The sequence below is a fragment of the Rhinatrema bivittatum genome, chromosome 2, assembly GCF_901001135.1.
Source record: "Rhinatrema bivittatum chromosome 2, aRhiBiv1.1, whole genome shotgun sequence".
In the NCBI taxonomy this organism is placed as follows: domain Eukaryota; kingdom Metazoa; phylum Chordata; class Amphibia; order Gymnophiona; family Rhinatrematidae; genus Rhinatrema; species Rhinatrema bivittatum.
Genome location: NC_042616.1, coordinates 355,128,226 through 355,141,970, shown reverse-complemented (window position 1 = coordinate 355,141,970; position 13,745 = coordinate 355,128,226). Strand labels below are relative to the sequence as shown.

At 43.8% G+C, this 13,745-nt stretch overlaps 1 protein-coding gene across 1 annotated transcript in view; it reads right to left on the bottom strand.

The window, feature by feature from the left end:
• ANKS6 (ankyrin repeat and sterile alpha motif domain containing 6) overlaps positions 1 to 13,745 on the bottom strand; it is a 705,076-nt gene that overhangs the window by 647,655 nt on the left and 43,676 nt on the right. The window contains 2 exon segments of the mRNA XM_029589918.1: positions 9,738 to 9,946; positions 11,091 to 11,131. Coding sequence (XP_029445778.1) covers positions 9,738 to 9,946; positions 11,091 to 11,131 — 250 coding nt within the window.

Genomic DNA, 13,745 nt, shown 5'->3' with positions numbered 1-13,745 from the left:
TAGACTGTAATTCCCAACCCTCCCACCCCTTGCCCACCCACCACCCCTAGCTCATCCTTTAATTTAGAGGCAGGTGCCACTTTCACAAAAAAAAAAAACCAACATCAACAAAAACTTTGAGAGTTTGATCAAACCCCTGTAAGCTACTACCAGACATATAGCAAATTCACTAATACATTTAAAGGACGTTAGACACATTCCTACTCCCATAGCAACCTAAACCTTAACTAGGAACTGATCAAAACTGAAGGCAGCAGTCCAGCAGCAAGAGGGGAGCTTACCAGTCTTTTGCATCAAGTGTCACATGTATGATTTTTTTACCCACCGGTGAGAAGTTGTACATGTGCATGCGATGCAAAGAGATCCTGGCTCTCAGAGAACGAGTCTGATCTCTGGAGGCTAGAGTGGCAGACCTGGAGGAGCTGAGGCAGCAGAGAGGTATATAGATGAGACCTTCAGGGACATGGTAGCCAAGTTCCAACTTCAGACTGGCAGCCCTGGTGCTGCCTTGGAGGAAGGTGGTCTCATGATTGGACAGCATCAACCTGGTGTAGCAGGAAAGGATCCTGTAGCAAGGACCTGCTCTCCAGGTGATGCACTGTCCTTTCGTACCGAGGATATCTCCACAAGCTACTGCCCAGGAGGGAAGGGTTAGGTCTGCCGTCAGGTGGTGATTCGATTATTAGGAATGTAGACAGCTGGGTGGCTGGTGGGCGTGAGGATCGCCTGGTAACATGCCTACCTGGTGCGAAAGTGGCGGACCTCACGCGTCACCTACATAGGATTTTAGACAGTGCTGGGGAGGAGCCAGCTGTCGTGGTACATGTGGGCACCAACGACATAGGAAAATGTGAGAGGGAGGTTCTAGAAGCCAAATTTAGGATCTTAGGTAGACAACTTAAATCCAGAACCTCCATGGTAGCATTCTCTGAAATGCTCCCTGTTCCAAGTGCAGGTCACCAGAGGCAGGCAGAGCTCCAGAGTCTCAATGCGTGGGTGAGACGATGGTGCAAGGAAGAGGGATTCAGTTTTGTTAGGAACAGGGGAACCTTTTGGGGAAAGGGGGGGGTGGGGGGAGTCTCTTCTGAAGGGATGGGTTCCACCTTAACCAGCGTGGAACCAGACTGCTGGCGCTAACCTTTAAAAGCTGCTCTATCTCCTTTTTAAACTAGAACAAAAGGGAAAGCAGTCACTCACTCAGCAGTGCATGGTTCGGATAAAGGTATCTTCAAAGGATACTAATGATGCATTAGAATTAGGGTATCCCGACAGTGGGGTTCCAATAATAAGAAAAGTAGTCCAAGTGCCTATAACTAAAAACTCACCTGAGCTAAAAAAATTTCCAACTTATCCCTATAAATTAAAAAGCAGAATGAAAATACAAAACAAAACACAAACTTTGAAATGTTTGTATGCTAATGCCAGAAGTCTAAGAAGTAAGATGGGCGAATTAGAATGTATAGCAGTGAATGATGACAGACTTAATTGGCATCTCAGAGACATGGTGGAAAGGATAACCAATGGGACAGTGCTATACCGGGGTACAAATTATATCGCAATGACAGAGAGGAGCACTCGGGAGGAGGTGTGGCGCTTTATGTCCGGGATGGCATAGAGTCCAACAGGATAAACATCCTGCATGAGACTAAATACAAAATTGAATCTTTATGGATAGAAATCCCTTATGTGTCGGGAAGACTAGACTGATAGGAGTATACTACAGTCCACCTGGTCAAGATGGTGAGACGGACAGTGAAATGCTAAGAGAAATTAGGGAAGCTAACTAAATTGGTAGTGCGGTAATAATGGGAGACTTCAATTACCCCAATATTGACTGGGTAAATGTATCATTGGGACACGCTAGAGAGAACGTTCCTGGATGGAATAAATGATAGCTTTATGGAGCAATTGGTTCAGGAACCGACAAGAGAGGGAGCAATTTTAGATCTAATTCTCAGTGGAGAACAGGATTTGGTGAGAGGTGACAGTGGTGGGGCCACTTGGCAATAGTGATCATAATATGATCAAATTTGAATTAATGACTGGAAGGGGGACAGTAAGCAAATCCACGGCTCATGTGCTAAACTTTCAAAAGGGAAACTTTGATAAAATGAGAAAAATGGTTAGAAAAAAAACTGAAAGAAGCAGCTACAAAAGTAAAAAGTGTGCAAGAGGCGTGGTCATTGTTAAAAAATGCCATCCTAGAAGCACAATCCAAATGTATTCCACACATTAAGAAAGGTGGAAAGAAGGCAAAACAATTACAGGCATGGTTAAAAGGGGAGGTGAAAGAAGCTATTTTAGCCAAAAGATCTTCAATCAAAAATTGGAAGAAGGATCCAACACAACATTACATAAACGTTGGCAAGTTAATGTAAGACACTGATAAGACAGGCTATGAGAGAATTTGAAAAGAAGTTGGCCGTAGAGGCAAAAACTCACAGTAAAAACGTTTTTAAATATATCCGAAGCAGAAAGCCTGTGAGGGAGTCAGCTGGACCGTTAGATGATCGAGGGATTAAAGGGGCTCTTAGAGAAGATAAGGCCATCGCCGAAAGATTAAATGATTTCTTTTCTTCGGTGTTTACTGAAGAGGATGTTGGAGAGGTACCCATACTGGAAAAGGTTCACACGGGTAATGATTCAGATGGACTGAACCAAATCAAGGTGAACCTAGAAGATGTGGTAGACCTGATTGACAAACTGAAGAGTAGTAAATCTCCTGGACCGGATGGTATACTCCCCAGAGTTCTGAAGGAACTAAAAAAATGAAATTTCAGACCTTTTAGTAAAAATTTGTAACCTGTCATTAAAATCATCCATTGTACCTGAAGATTGGAGAATAGCTAATGTAACCCCCATATTTAAAAAGGGCTCGAGGGACAATCCGGGAAACTACAGACCGGTTAGCTTGACTTCAGTGCCAGGAAAAATAGTGGAAAGTATTCTAAACATCAAAATCATAGAACATATAGAAAGACATGGTTTATTGGAACTAAGTCAGCATGGCTTTACCCAAGGCAAGTCTTGCCTCACAAATCTGCTTCACGTTTTTGAAGGAGTTAATAAACATGTGGATAAAGGTGAACCTGTAGATGTAGTGTACTTGGATTTTCAGAAGGCATTTGAAAAAAGTTCCTCATGAAAGGCTTCTAGGAAAAATAAAAAGTCATGGGATAGGTGGTGATGTCCTTTCGTGGATTACAAACTGGCTAAAAGACAGGAAACAGAGAGTAGGATTAAATGGACAATTTTCTCAGTGGAAGGGTGTGGGCAGTGGAGTGCCTCAGGGATCTGTATTGGGACCTTTTCAATATATTTATAAATGATCTGGAAAGAAATACGACAAGTGAGGTAATCAAATTTGCAGATGATACAAAATTGTTCAGAGTAGTTAAATCACAAGCAGATTGTGATAAATTGCATGAAGAACATGTGAGGCTGGAAAATTGGGCATCAAAATGGCAGATGAAATTTAATGTGGACAAGTGCAGGGTGATGCATATAGGGAAAAATAACCCATGCTACAGTTACACAATGTTTAGGTTCCATATTAGGTGCTACTACCCAAGAAAGATCTAGGCGTCATAATGGATAACACATTGAAATCGTCAGTTCAGTGTGCTGCGGCAGCCAAAAAAGCAAACAGAATGTTGGGAATTATTAGAAAGAGAATGGTGAATAAAACGGAAATGTCATAATGCCTCTGTATCGCTCCATGGTGAGACTACACCTTGAATACTGTGTGCAGGTCTGTCGCCGCATCTCAAAAAAGATATAATTGCGATGGAGAAGGTACAGAGAAGGACTACCAAAATAAGGGGAATGGAACAGCTCCCCTATGAGGAAAGACTAAAGAGGTTAGGACTTTTCAGCTTGGAGAAGAGACGACTGAGGGGGGATATGATAGAGGTGTTTAAAATCATGAGAGGTCTAGAACGGGTAGATGTGAACCGGTTATTTACTCTTTCGGATAGTAGAAAGACTAGGGGGCACTCCATGAAGTTAGCATGTGGCACATTTAAAACTAATCAGAGAAAGTTCTTTTTTACTCAACGCACAATTAAACTCTGGAATTTGTTGCCAGAAGATATGGTTAGAGCAGTTAGTATAGCTGTGTTTAAAAAAGGATTGCATAAGTTCTTGGAGAATAAGTCCATTACTGCTATTAATTAAGTTGACTTAGATAATAACCATTGCTATTACTAGCAACGGTAACATAGAATAGACTTAGTTTTTGGGTACTTGCCAGGTTCTTATGGCCTGGATTGGCTACTGTTGGAAACAGGATGCTTGGCCTGACCCAGTATGGCATGTTCTTATAGAGACAGCAGGGAAATGGACTAATTCAAGTGAGAATCTGAGACCACTTTTAGCGAAACAGAAGGAACAGTACACAGCTGTATCACCCCTGTAGTCACTCGAAGGAACGGCTCCTGGCAAGACAAGCCCTGCAGCTCGGAAATTCGATGGGCAAAAAATCTCCACAAGAAACAGGTTTTCAAGGTCAGTAACCGCAAGGAAAGGGTACACATCAATCTAAATGTAGGGTCCGCTAAGAAATCCAAAACCAGTTCGAGACTCCACAAGGGCATCAGTAACCACAAGGGAGGACGAAAATGTTTCACTTCTTTAAGTAATGGGCCACATCTGGATGAACTGACAAGGAACCACCTAGTCAACCCTTTATTCAATCCATACTGCAAAAATTCCAAAATGAGCAGAATCTTAATCCAATGAGGAAGAACACCTTGATCCTCACACCAAGCCTCAAAGACTCAAACCAAACCCATATGTAGGCTAAGGAAGTGGAGAACTTTCTCGCTCGTAGCATGGTGGCAACCACCGCAGTAGAAGATCCATGCTTCAGCAAGCGAGCCCTCTCAAGGGCCATACCGTAAGACAAAATCAAGTCGGATCTTCATAAAGAACAGGTTCCTGCCAGAAACCGGAGAGTGGAAGTCTACCAGAAGCCTTCATAAATCCATATACCATAGTCTCCTGGGCCAATCTGGTGCCACCAAAAGCACCGTCTCTGTGACTCTCTGAACTTTTCTACCAAACATGGGCCATGGGGGAAAGGCATACAGCAGCTTGTTCGACGGCCATTTTTGCATGAGAGCATCAGTACCCAAGGGTTTTGGATCTCTCCTGCAACTGAAGAATCGAGGAACTTTCACACTGTGAAAAGTCACCAGCAGGTCTACTAACAGAAGACCCCTGTGATCCACTATCAGCTGAAACTCCTTGTTTGACAACACCCATTCTCTTGGGTTCAGCACCTCCCTGCTGAGATAGTCTGCTTTTATATTGGTGTTTCCTATAACGTGCAAAGCTGAGATCTCCTAAAGATGCACTTCCACCCATACCATAAGTTGGTCTACTTCCTTTGACACTTGCTGGCTCTTGGTTCCTCCCTGTCTATTGATGTAAACCACTGTTGTTCCATTGTCTGTCATCATCCAGACTGTTCGACCCTGCAACAGCCAATGTGTGTCCCAGAGAGACTCTGCTGCACTCCAGCGCCTTTGCACAGTTAGTACCAGACAGTGAACTCCCCAAGCCTGAAGGCTCACACTTGTCACGATTACTAACCATTCTGGTGATTTTAGAGCAACTCCCTTTCTTAGATTATCTGCTTGTAGTTGAGAACAGAACTGAATAGTCCTGAGACCGTGGTCTCCGAGACAGCAGGGAGCACTAAAGAGGACGCATATGCTCCTGCGCCCATGGCACCACTTCCAGGGTTGCCATTATCAAACCCAGTACTTGCAGATAGAACCATACTGTCAGGTGTATAATGTTCATCAACAGACGCACCTGCGCCAATTTCTGAATATGTATATATACATACATATATATACACACACACACACACACATATATACACACACACACATACATACATATACACACACGATTTTGTTGGGTTCAAGACTGCTCTTGGCCAGATTCGCCACCCAACTGAGTTCCTGCAACAGGGAGATTATCTCCTTGCAGGTCACCAGGCAGCTCTCTTTCAGAGACCTGGCCCGAAACAGCTAGTCATCCAAGTATGGGTGTACCAGGATCCCATCCTCTCTCAACTCTGCTGCTGCCACCACCACCACCAAAACCTTGGAAAAAGTTGTTTGTGGTGGCCAGACCAAAAGGCAGTGCCTGAAACTGATAATGGCTTCCCAAAATTGCGAATCACAGAAAACGTTGGTGCTCTAGTTGGATGGAAATATGCAAGTACGTCTCTTACAGATCTAAGGAGGTCAGAAATTCCACCAACTGCCCCGGCCATTATCACTGAGCACAATGTTTCCATGCGAAAATGAGTCACCCACAAATGATGGATGACCCCTTTGAGATCCAGGATGGGACGAAAAGATCCCTCCTGCTTGGGCACAACGAAATAAACGGAATGTAGACATGTATTTTCTTGAGATGGGGAACTGTAACCTCAACCCTCAGACTGAAGAGCCTTGACAATGTACATTCCACTGCCTATTTCTTCTGCGGAAAATAGCAAGGAGATACCATGAACATGTCCAGAGGAACACTGAAAAACTCCAGCGCATATACCTCTCTTATCTCCATGAGCCACTGGTTTGAAGTGATTTTGACCTACCTCAGATAGAACAGAGAGAGGCGTTCCCAATCTCTTGTTCCGAGAGTGGGTTTTCAAACCTTCATTGGGAGACTCAGGAGGTTCCTCTACCCAAGCCCGCACCATGTCTGGCTGTCTAGGACTAAAGGATTGAAACCTACTGAAAGGTCGAGTTCTCTGAAAGGCGAGTACCAACCAGTCCGGCGAGGCCATGTCAGGGAAACTTCCTCTCTCAAATGATTTGCTTGCAACCACCACTGGAGGTGAGAACAGACTTCCATCAGCAGGTAGAGATAAATCAAGTAGTCCCGAGACTGCGGGATCCAGCGCGACAGCAGGGAGCGCTGAAGAGGACATATGTGCGCCCTCGCCCACGGCATTACTGTCGGGCATATAGGGTTCACCAAGAGACGCACCTGTGTCATCAATTTCTGAATATGAGCTTCTGGCAAGAAAACTTTGCTCTCCCTCGTATCGAATCGAGCACCCAGATACTCCAATGACTGAAGACTGCTCTTGGCTAGGTTTACCACCGAACCAAGCTTTTGCAACAGGGAGATCACCATGTGGGTCACCAGTTGGCTCACTTCCAGAGACTTGGCCCAAATTAACCAGTCGTCCAAATACTAGAATCCCATCATCTCTCAACTCTGCCACCATCACAGCTTTGGAAAAGGTTCTGGGTAAGGTGGCCAAACCAAAAGGCAACACCCAAAACTAATAATGGGACCCCAACATCGCTAAATGCAGAAGACACTGGTGCTCCAATCGGATGGGAATATGGAGGTACACCTCGGACAGATCCAAGGTGGTCAGAAATTCCCCCGACTACACGGCGAAAATGAGTCACCTGCAAATGACGGTTGACCCCTTTGAGATCCAGGATGAGAAAAGGAGCCCTTCTTCTTGGGCACAAAAGTAAATGGAATATCGACCCATACTTTAAGATGTTGGAACTGAAGTCACAGCCCCATACTGAGAAGCCTTATCAGTGTAGACAGGGAGACACCATGAACACAATCTGAGGAACACTACAAAACTCTAGCGCATGTTACGCGGATAAAGTGGAACCAGATCGAAGTGCGTTTACCTCATATGCAGGAGTGTTCTTTGGAATGGAATGAAGACAGTCCAAAATCCGGGCAGGTAGCAGAGCAGGGTAATCCGTAAGGCAGTCCAAGATCAGGGCAGGCAGCAGAGTAGGGCAATCCGAGAAACAGTCCAAGTTCCGGGCAGGCAGCAGAGCAGGGTAATCCGTGAGGCAGTCCAAGTTCCGGGCAGGCAGCAGAGCAGGGTAATGCGTGAGGCAGTCCAAGATCAGGGCAGGCAGCAGAGCAGGGCAATCCGTGAAACAATCCAAATTCCAGGCAGGCAGCAAAGCAGGAGTCCGTAGGCAGTCCAAGGTCCGGTAATCAAGAAACACAAAATAGAAGTCAGCAGCAAAACCACAACACACACTGTAGTGGCCGAAGCAGTGAGCGTGGGAGAAGGCTCTGCTTAAAAAGCCAATCTCCCGCGCAAACTGAGCCCCGGTCGGCGTCTGACGAAACAGGGGGCGTGGCCCAACCCCGGGCGCACGAGGATTGGCTGCCCGCATCGAGGGGGAAAACCCCCGACGTCATTAGGGGAGGAACTCCTCATTGGATGCGTCTTTGTGTCGCCATCGGGGAGGGGAGCCTGAGGCCCTTCGAAACGGCACGGGGCCGGACAGTCGACATCGGGGACGGAGCCCCGACGCCATTGGCAAAGGTAACAGCGCATATCCTTCTCGTATCACCTCCAGGCCCAACTGATCCAATGTGATCTCGACCCATCTCCGATTAAAAAAAATATATATATATGTATATATATGTACTAGGGGGCTGTTTTTAAGTAGATACTTGATGCACAGCAAGACTTTATGCCTGCTCCAGGACAGGTGTAAAATCTGATAGGTTAAAAAATGTACGATTTTTTGCATCGTGGGGCAATAGCTAATAGCCTCATTTACATGGCATTTACATGTGATGAGCGCTATTAACTACGCCTTTGTTTGGTCTCGAATTTTGGAAGCGGTGATCTCCTTACTGCATCAGGGGTTATGGATGTACATCCAAAATCCTCATTAACCTGTATGCTAGGCTGGGCACACTTATTACATCGGCTCTAAGAGAAACCTTTTACACATGAAAGCAGAAAAGCATAAAAAACAAGTAAGACCAAAAGAAAAAGCAGTAAAGCTAAGAAATAGGCTAATCTAAGGCATCTGGCTAGTACTGCTGCTTTAAATATGTAAGACCTTAAGAGTTGCCATATTGGATCAGATTGAGAGTCCATCAAGCCAGGTATCCTTTTTCCAACCATGGCCAATCCAGGTCAGAAGTACCTGGCAAGATCCCAAAGAGGAAAAAGATCCCACGCTGCTATCACACAGTGTTAAGTAGTAGCTATTCCCTGAGTTTATTTGGTTAGTAACATTTTATGGACTTCTCCAGGAACTTGTCCAAACCTTTTTTAAACCCAGCTACACTAACTGCCTTAACATCCTCTGGTAATTAATTCCACAGCTTACTTGTACACTGAGTGAAAAATAATTTTCTCCAATTTGTTTTTAATGTGCTACGACCAACTTCATATGTGTCCCCTAGTCTTTGTATTTTTTTAAGGAATAAATAACTTATTTACATTTACCCACTGTAATCCACTCATGATTTTTAGACCTCTACCATATCCTCCCTCAGCCAAGCTAAACAACCCTAATCCTTTTAGCCTTTCCTTTTATGGGAGCCATTCCATCCCCTTTATCATTTATGCAAGACTAGGTGTAGTTGTACTAAGCGTAAGGCATATCATCTTTTCCCTGTATCATCAATGAAGAGTTGCTGTTGCAAATAAAACAAGAATCAGCATCATTGAATGGCTGGAGGGTATTTATACTATGAACTTGCAACACCAACTGTCTCACTGCCAAGAGAGCAAGTAGACAAAAAAACCCACTCACTTCTGTATCATTCATTTCCCTATAGTTTTACTGTTCCTTACTTTTCTCTCTCCACAGAAAGCAAGACACAAGAACGTAACAGGAAAGACTTTGTGGCTTAAAAGCACACAGGAAAAACACCACATCTTGATATTTGAATGAACAAAAACAAGGTAATTTTACCCGTGATATGTGGCCTGCATTAGTGCTGTCCAGGCATGGATGTTATCCTGTTTGTTGATGTCTGCATTTCTCTCAACAAGAAGTTGCACAAGCTCCAGTTTGCCAGTCACAGCCGCTATCATTAAAGGTGATGCACCATCCACATTAGCAAGGTTGACCTGATTTGGATCTTCATCGACTATGTCTTTAACTAGCTGAAAGTTTCCTATGGAAATATTAACTTGATATTATCATGCATCTTCACCTAAAGAATGATAACTAGAAGAGACAGCCAGCCTAACAACTTATGCCTTGCCAGAAAGAGCCAAACTGACTTTCATCCACTAATATATTAAACGTTCAGTCAAACTATTTAGATAAGCCAACATGTTTTTACCTTGTTTTCTGGTATTACTAGGAAAAAAAAAAAAAAAACTTTACACTTGTCCTACACTTTCTTGAATTCTCATACTGACTGTCCTTACTATCTACGTAAAAGGAAGCTGTCCATATATCCACTACCCTTTCTGTGAAGAAATGTTTCCCTAGGGTGCCCCTGTGTCTAGCCATCTACCATGATCCCTTCAGGACCAAATTTGCCTACTCCTGTTTTAGGAGTGCTAGTAACAGGATGCCCATAATGAATATGCATGAGATGAGATATTTGCATGTACTGCCTCCACTGAATGCAAATCTTGCTCATGCACATTTATTATGAGTGTCTTGAAAACTGACCTGTCTTTGGGACTCAAGGATCGGAGTTGCCTACCCCTGTTCTAGAACCTTCTTTTTGGGCGACTCAACATTTATACCTTTGAAATATCTCAATACCTTCATCATAATCCCTCTTCTCTCCAGCATGTATATTTAGGTTCTTAAGTCTCATAACATAGGGTACACAGTAAAGATTGCACCACTTTGTTAGTGTTCTCCTGAACTGCCCTGTGTCTATAGCATTATGGAGGTGCAGCCTCAGCCCAAAGAACTGGACACATTACTCTAGCTGTTTCACCAATCATAGAGAGAGGCATTATTGTTAAACTGCTGCTGGTTAAACTTTTCTATGCAATCCAGCATCCAACTATTTATCAGCATTTGATCACCCAGAGATCATCCAATAGGTAACACTACCCCCTACTACCACCACCCCACCCCCACACACACCAGATCTCTTACCTACTGGTAGTCATCTTATTGTGATGAGAAGTAGGAATCCACTACAAGAAAAAGGAATCTTTTCTAGCTAAAAATCCTTCATGTGTCCCATAAAACTAAACTGTATACTGAAATGTTTTTCCTCTCTGCAAATCAAGTTACAAGACACTCTTGGTGACAAGCTCTTAAAGTAACAATGCACAATCAATCTTACCATTTTTTTAAAGCATGGAACACATCGGGCCGCTGTTTTTCTTCATCTGTGGAAAATAAATGAAACTAGTTAACAGGGCCAACAATAGCAACCAAACAAGCCTAGCTTCTTCTTTTTCTATGCACATCCCTTGGTTTAACAATCATTACCAATTACTGCAATCTTTAACCAACTATATTAGCACCCATTCCTGATCCTCTCTCCTTCCACCCCTATACTCTGCGCCCCATTCCTTTTGTCTCTCTTTAATCTCCCAATACAATCCCTTCCTTTTCTCACTCTCAGGGGGACAAAAGCTGCATTCTTCCTGACTTTTCATCCGCTGCTAGCTCACAATTACATTACAGTCATTTTGTGCGGCAAATTGGCTTGCACCAAGTAGAAGCCCTTCTTATCTACCCCTAGCTACACCCCTGCACACAAGCCTCACTGCTGGAACTACAGCTCTCCTCTGTATCACTCCATGGTGAGACCGCACCTTGAATACTGTGTACAATTCTGGTCGCCGCATCTCAAAAAAGATATAATTGCGATGGAGAAGGTACAGAGAAGGGCTACCAAAATGATAAGGGGAATGGAACAACTCCCCTATGAGGAAAGACTAAAGAGGTTAGGACTCTTCAGCTTGGAGAAGAGACGACTGAGGGGGGATATGATAGAGGTGTTTAAAATCATGAGAGGTCTATAACGGGTAGATGTGAATCGGTTATTTACTCTTTCGGATAGTAGAAAGACTAGGGGGCACTCCATGAAGTTAGCATGGGGCACATTTAAAACTAATCGGAGAAAGTTCTTTTTTACTCAACGCACAATTAAACTCTGGAATTTGTTGCCAGAGAATGTGGTTCGTGCAGTTAGTATAGCTGTGTTTAAAAAGGATTGGATAAGTTCTTGGAGGAGAAGTCCATTACCTGCTATTAAGTTCACTTAGAGAATAGCCACTGCCATTAGCAATGGTTACATGGAATAGACTTAGTTTTTGGGTACTTGCCAGGTTCTTATGGCCTGGATTGGCCACTGTTGGAAAACAGGATGCTGGGCTTGATGGACCCTTGGTCTGACCCAGTATGGCATTTTCTTATGTTCTTAAAATAAGTGTGCCCTAATGACAGAGTCCTCATTCCAGGAGCCCCAGAGTTACTTAGATCAGATACTCTTTATTCACTTAAAGGGCCAGCCCAGTGGCAGCACTACTTACTGCAATACAGAGAGTCTTGAAATTTCAATTACCAGATAAGGCCTTCTACAACCTGTCAACTGGGGCCTGTTAATGTTATGGAGGTAGCATTCACAGCTCCTTGGGAAAAGAATTTAGTCATCAAGGATGATAACTCTTGATACAGGGGTCTGGAAGAAGCCCCAGTACATGGTTCCCCAGCCTCAGAACTCTTCCTACAATGACCAAAGTAGCCCCTAGATTGATCAAAATACAAGGTGGCCCATGGAAAAGTAGCCCGCTTCCAATACCAGTACATTGGAGGCAGGCTACTTTTCCCATGGGCCTCCCTGTACTATAAATACAGCCGAAATAGTGCCCGCAATAAAAAAGGGGCATGGTTAAGCTAATTTTCTTGCTCCCTCATCACATAGGTAATTTCCGCAAGGTGCAATAAATATTTCACTTCATGTGCTGATTAATTCACCACAGGCGCGTAAACTGGGAAAGGTTTTTATCGTATATGTAGTTCGGGCATGGGGGGGTGGCAGGGGGGAGAAGAGCCTTTATATAGGCATCAATATCTTTTTACATACATACCGTAGTATGCAGTATGACCAGGAAAGTTCACATCACTGAAGATTGTCATTTTAATTGATGAAAGGTTCAAGAGAAGTTCATTTGTAGAATGTACTCTCCACCTAACTTCAAACAAGCTAGGTAGAGAGTGTAACAAACTAAGGCCTAGATTTCTCAAACTACAGTAAATATCGCGTGCGATGGGAAAAGGGAGTTTATCGCAATTACCTATGCAACGAGATAAGTTACCGCAAATGGCAATCACTTGTCGGTAAGTGCCAGAATGTGGTATTTCCTACATACAACCACTGGGGAGGGACCATGTTTTACTTAGAGAAAGAGAAAGCAAAATTGCTTACCTTGTAATAGGTGTTATCCCAGGACAGCAGGATGTAATCCTCACATATGGGTGACGTCATGAACGGAGCCTTAGTGCGGGAAAACTTTCTGTCAAAGTTTCTAGAAACTTTTGACTGGCCTCGAGAGGCCACTGAGCATGCCCAGCATGCTATGATATTCTCTGCCACAGGTGTCTCTCTTCAGTCTCGTATGTAGCAAAAAGCATTAGCAAAAAGAAAAACAATAAAGGTCTGAGGCCCAACTCCGCAGGGTGGCGGGTGGGTTCTGTGAGGACTACATCCTGCTGTCCTGGGATAACACCTATTACAAGGTAAGCAATTTTGCTTTATCCCAGGACAAGTAGGATGCTAGTCCTCACATATGGGTGATTAGCAAGCTAAAGGCTGAGTCAGTGTGTAATGAAGCAACTTTAATTATTGTTGGTGAACTGAGTCAGCCGTAAATCACAGCAGGTTGGATGTAGAAGGAATTGGGTTTATACTGGAAACAAGTTCTTTAAGACAGATTGTCCATAGGCTGAATCTTGTCTTCCTTCTTTATCTAAACAGTAATGAGCTGCAAATGT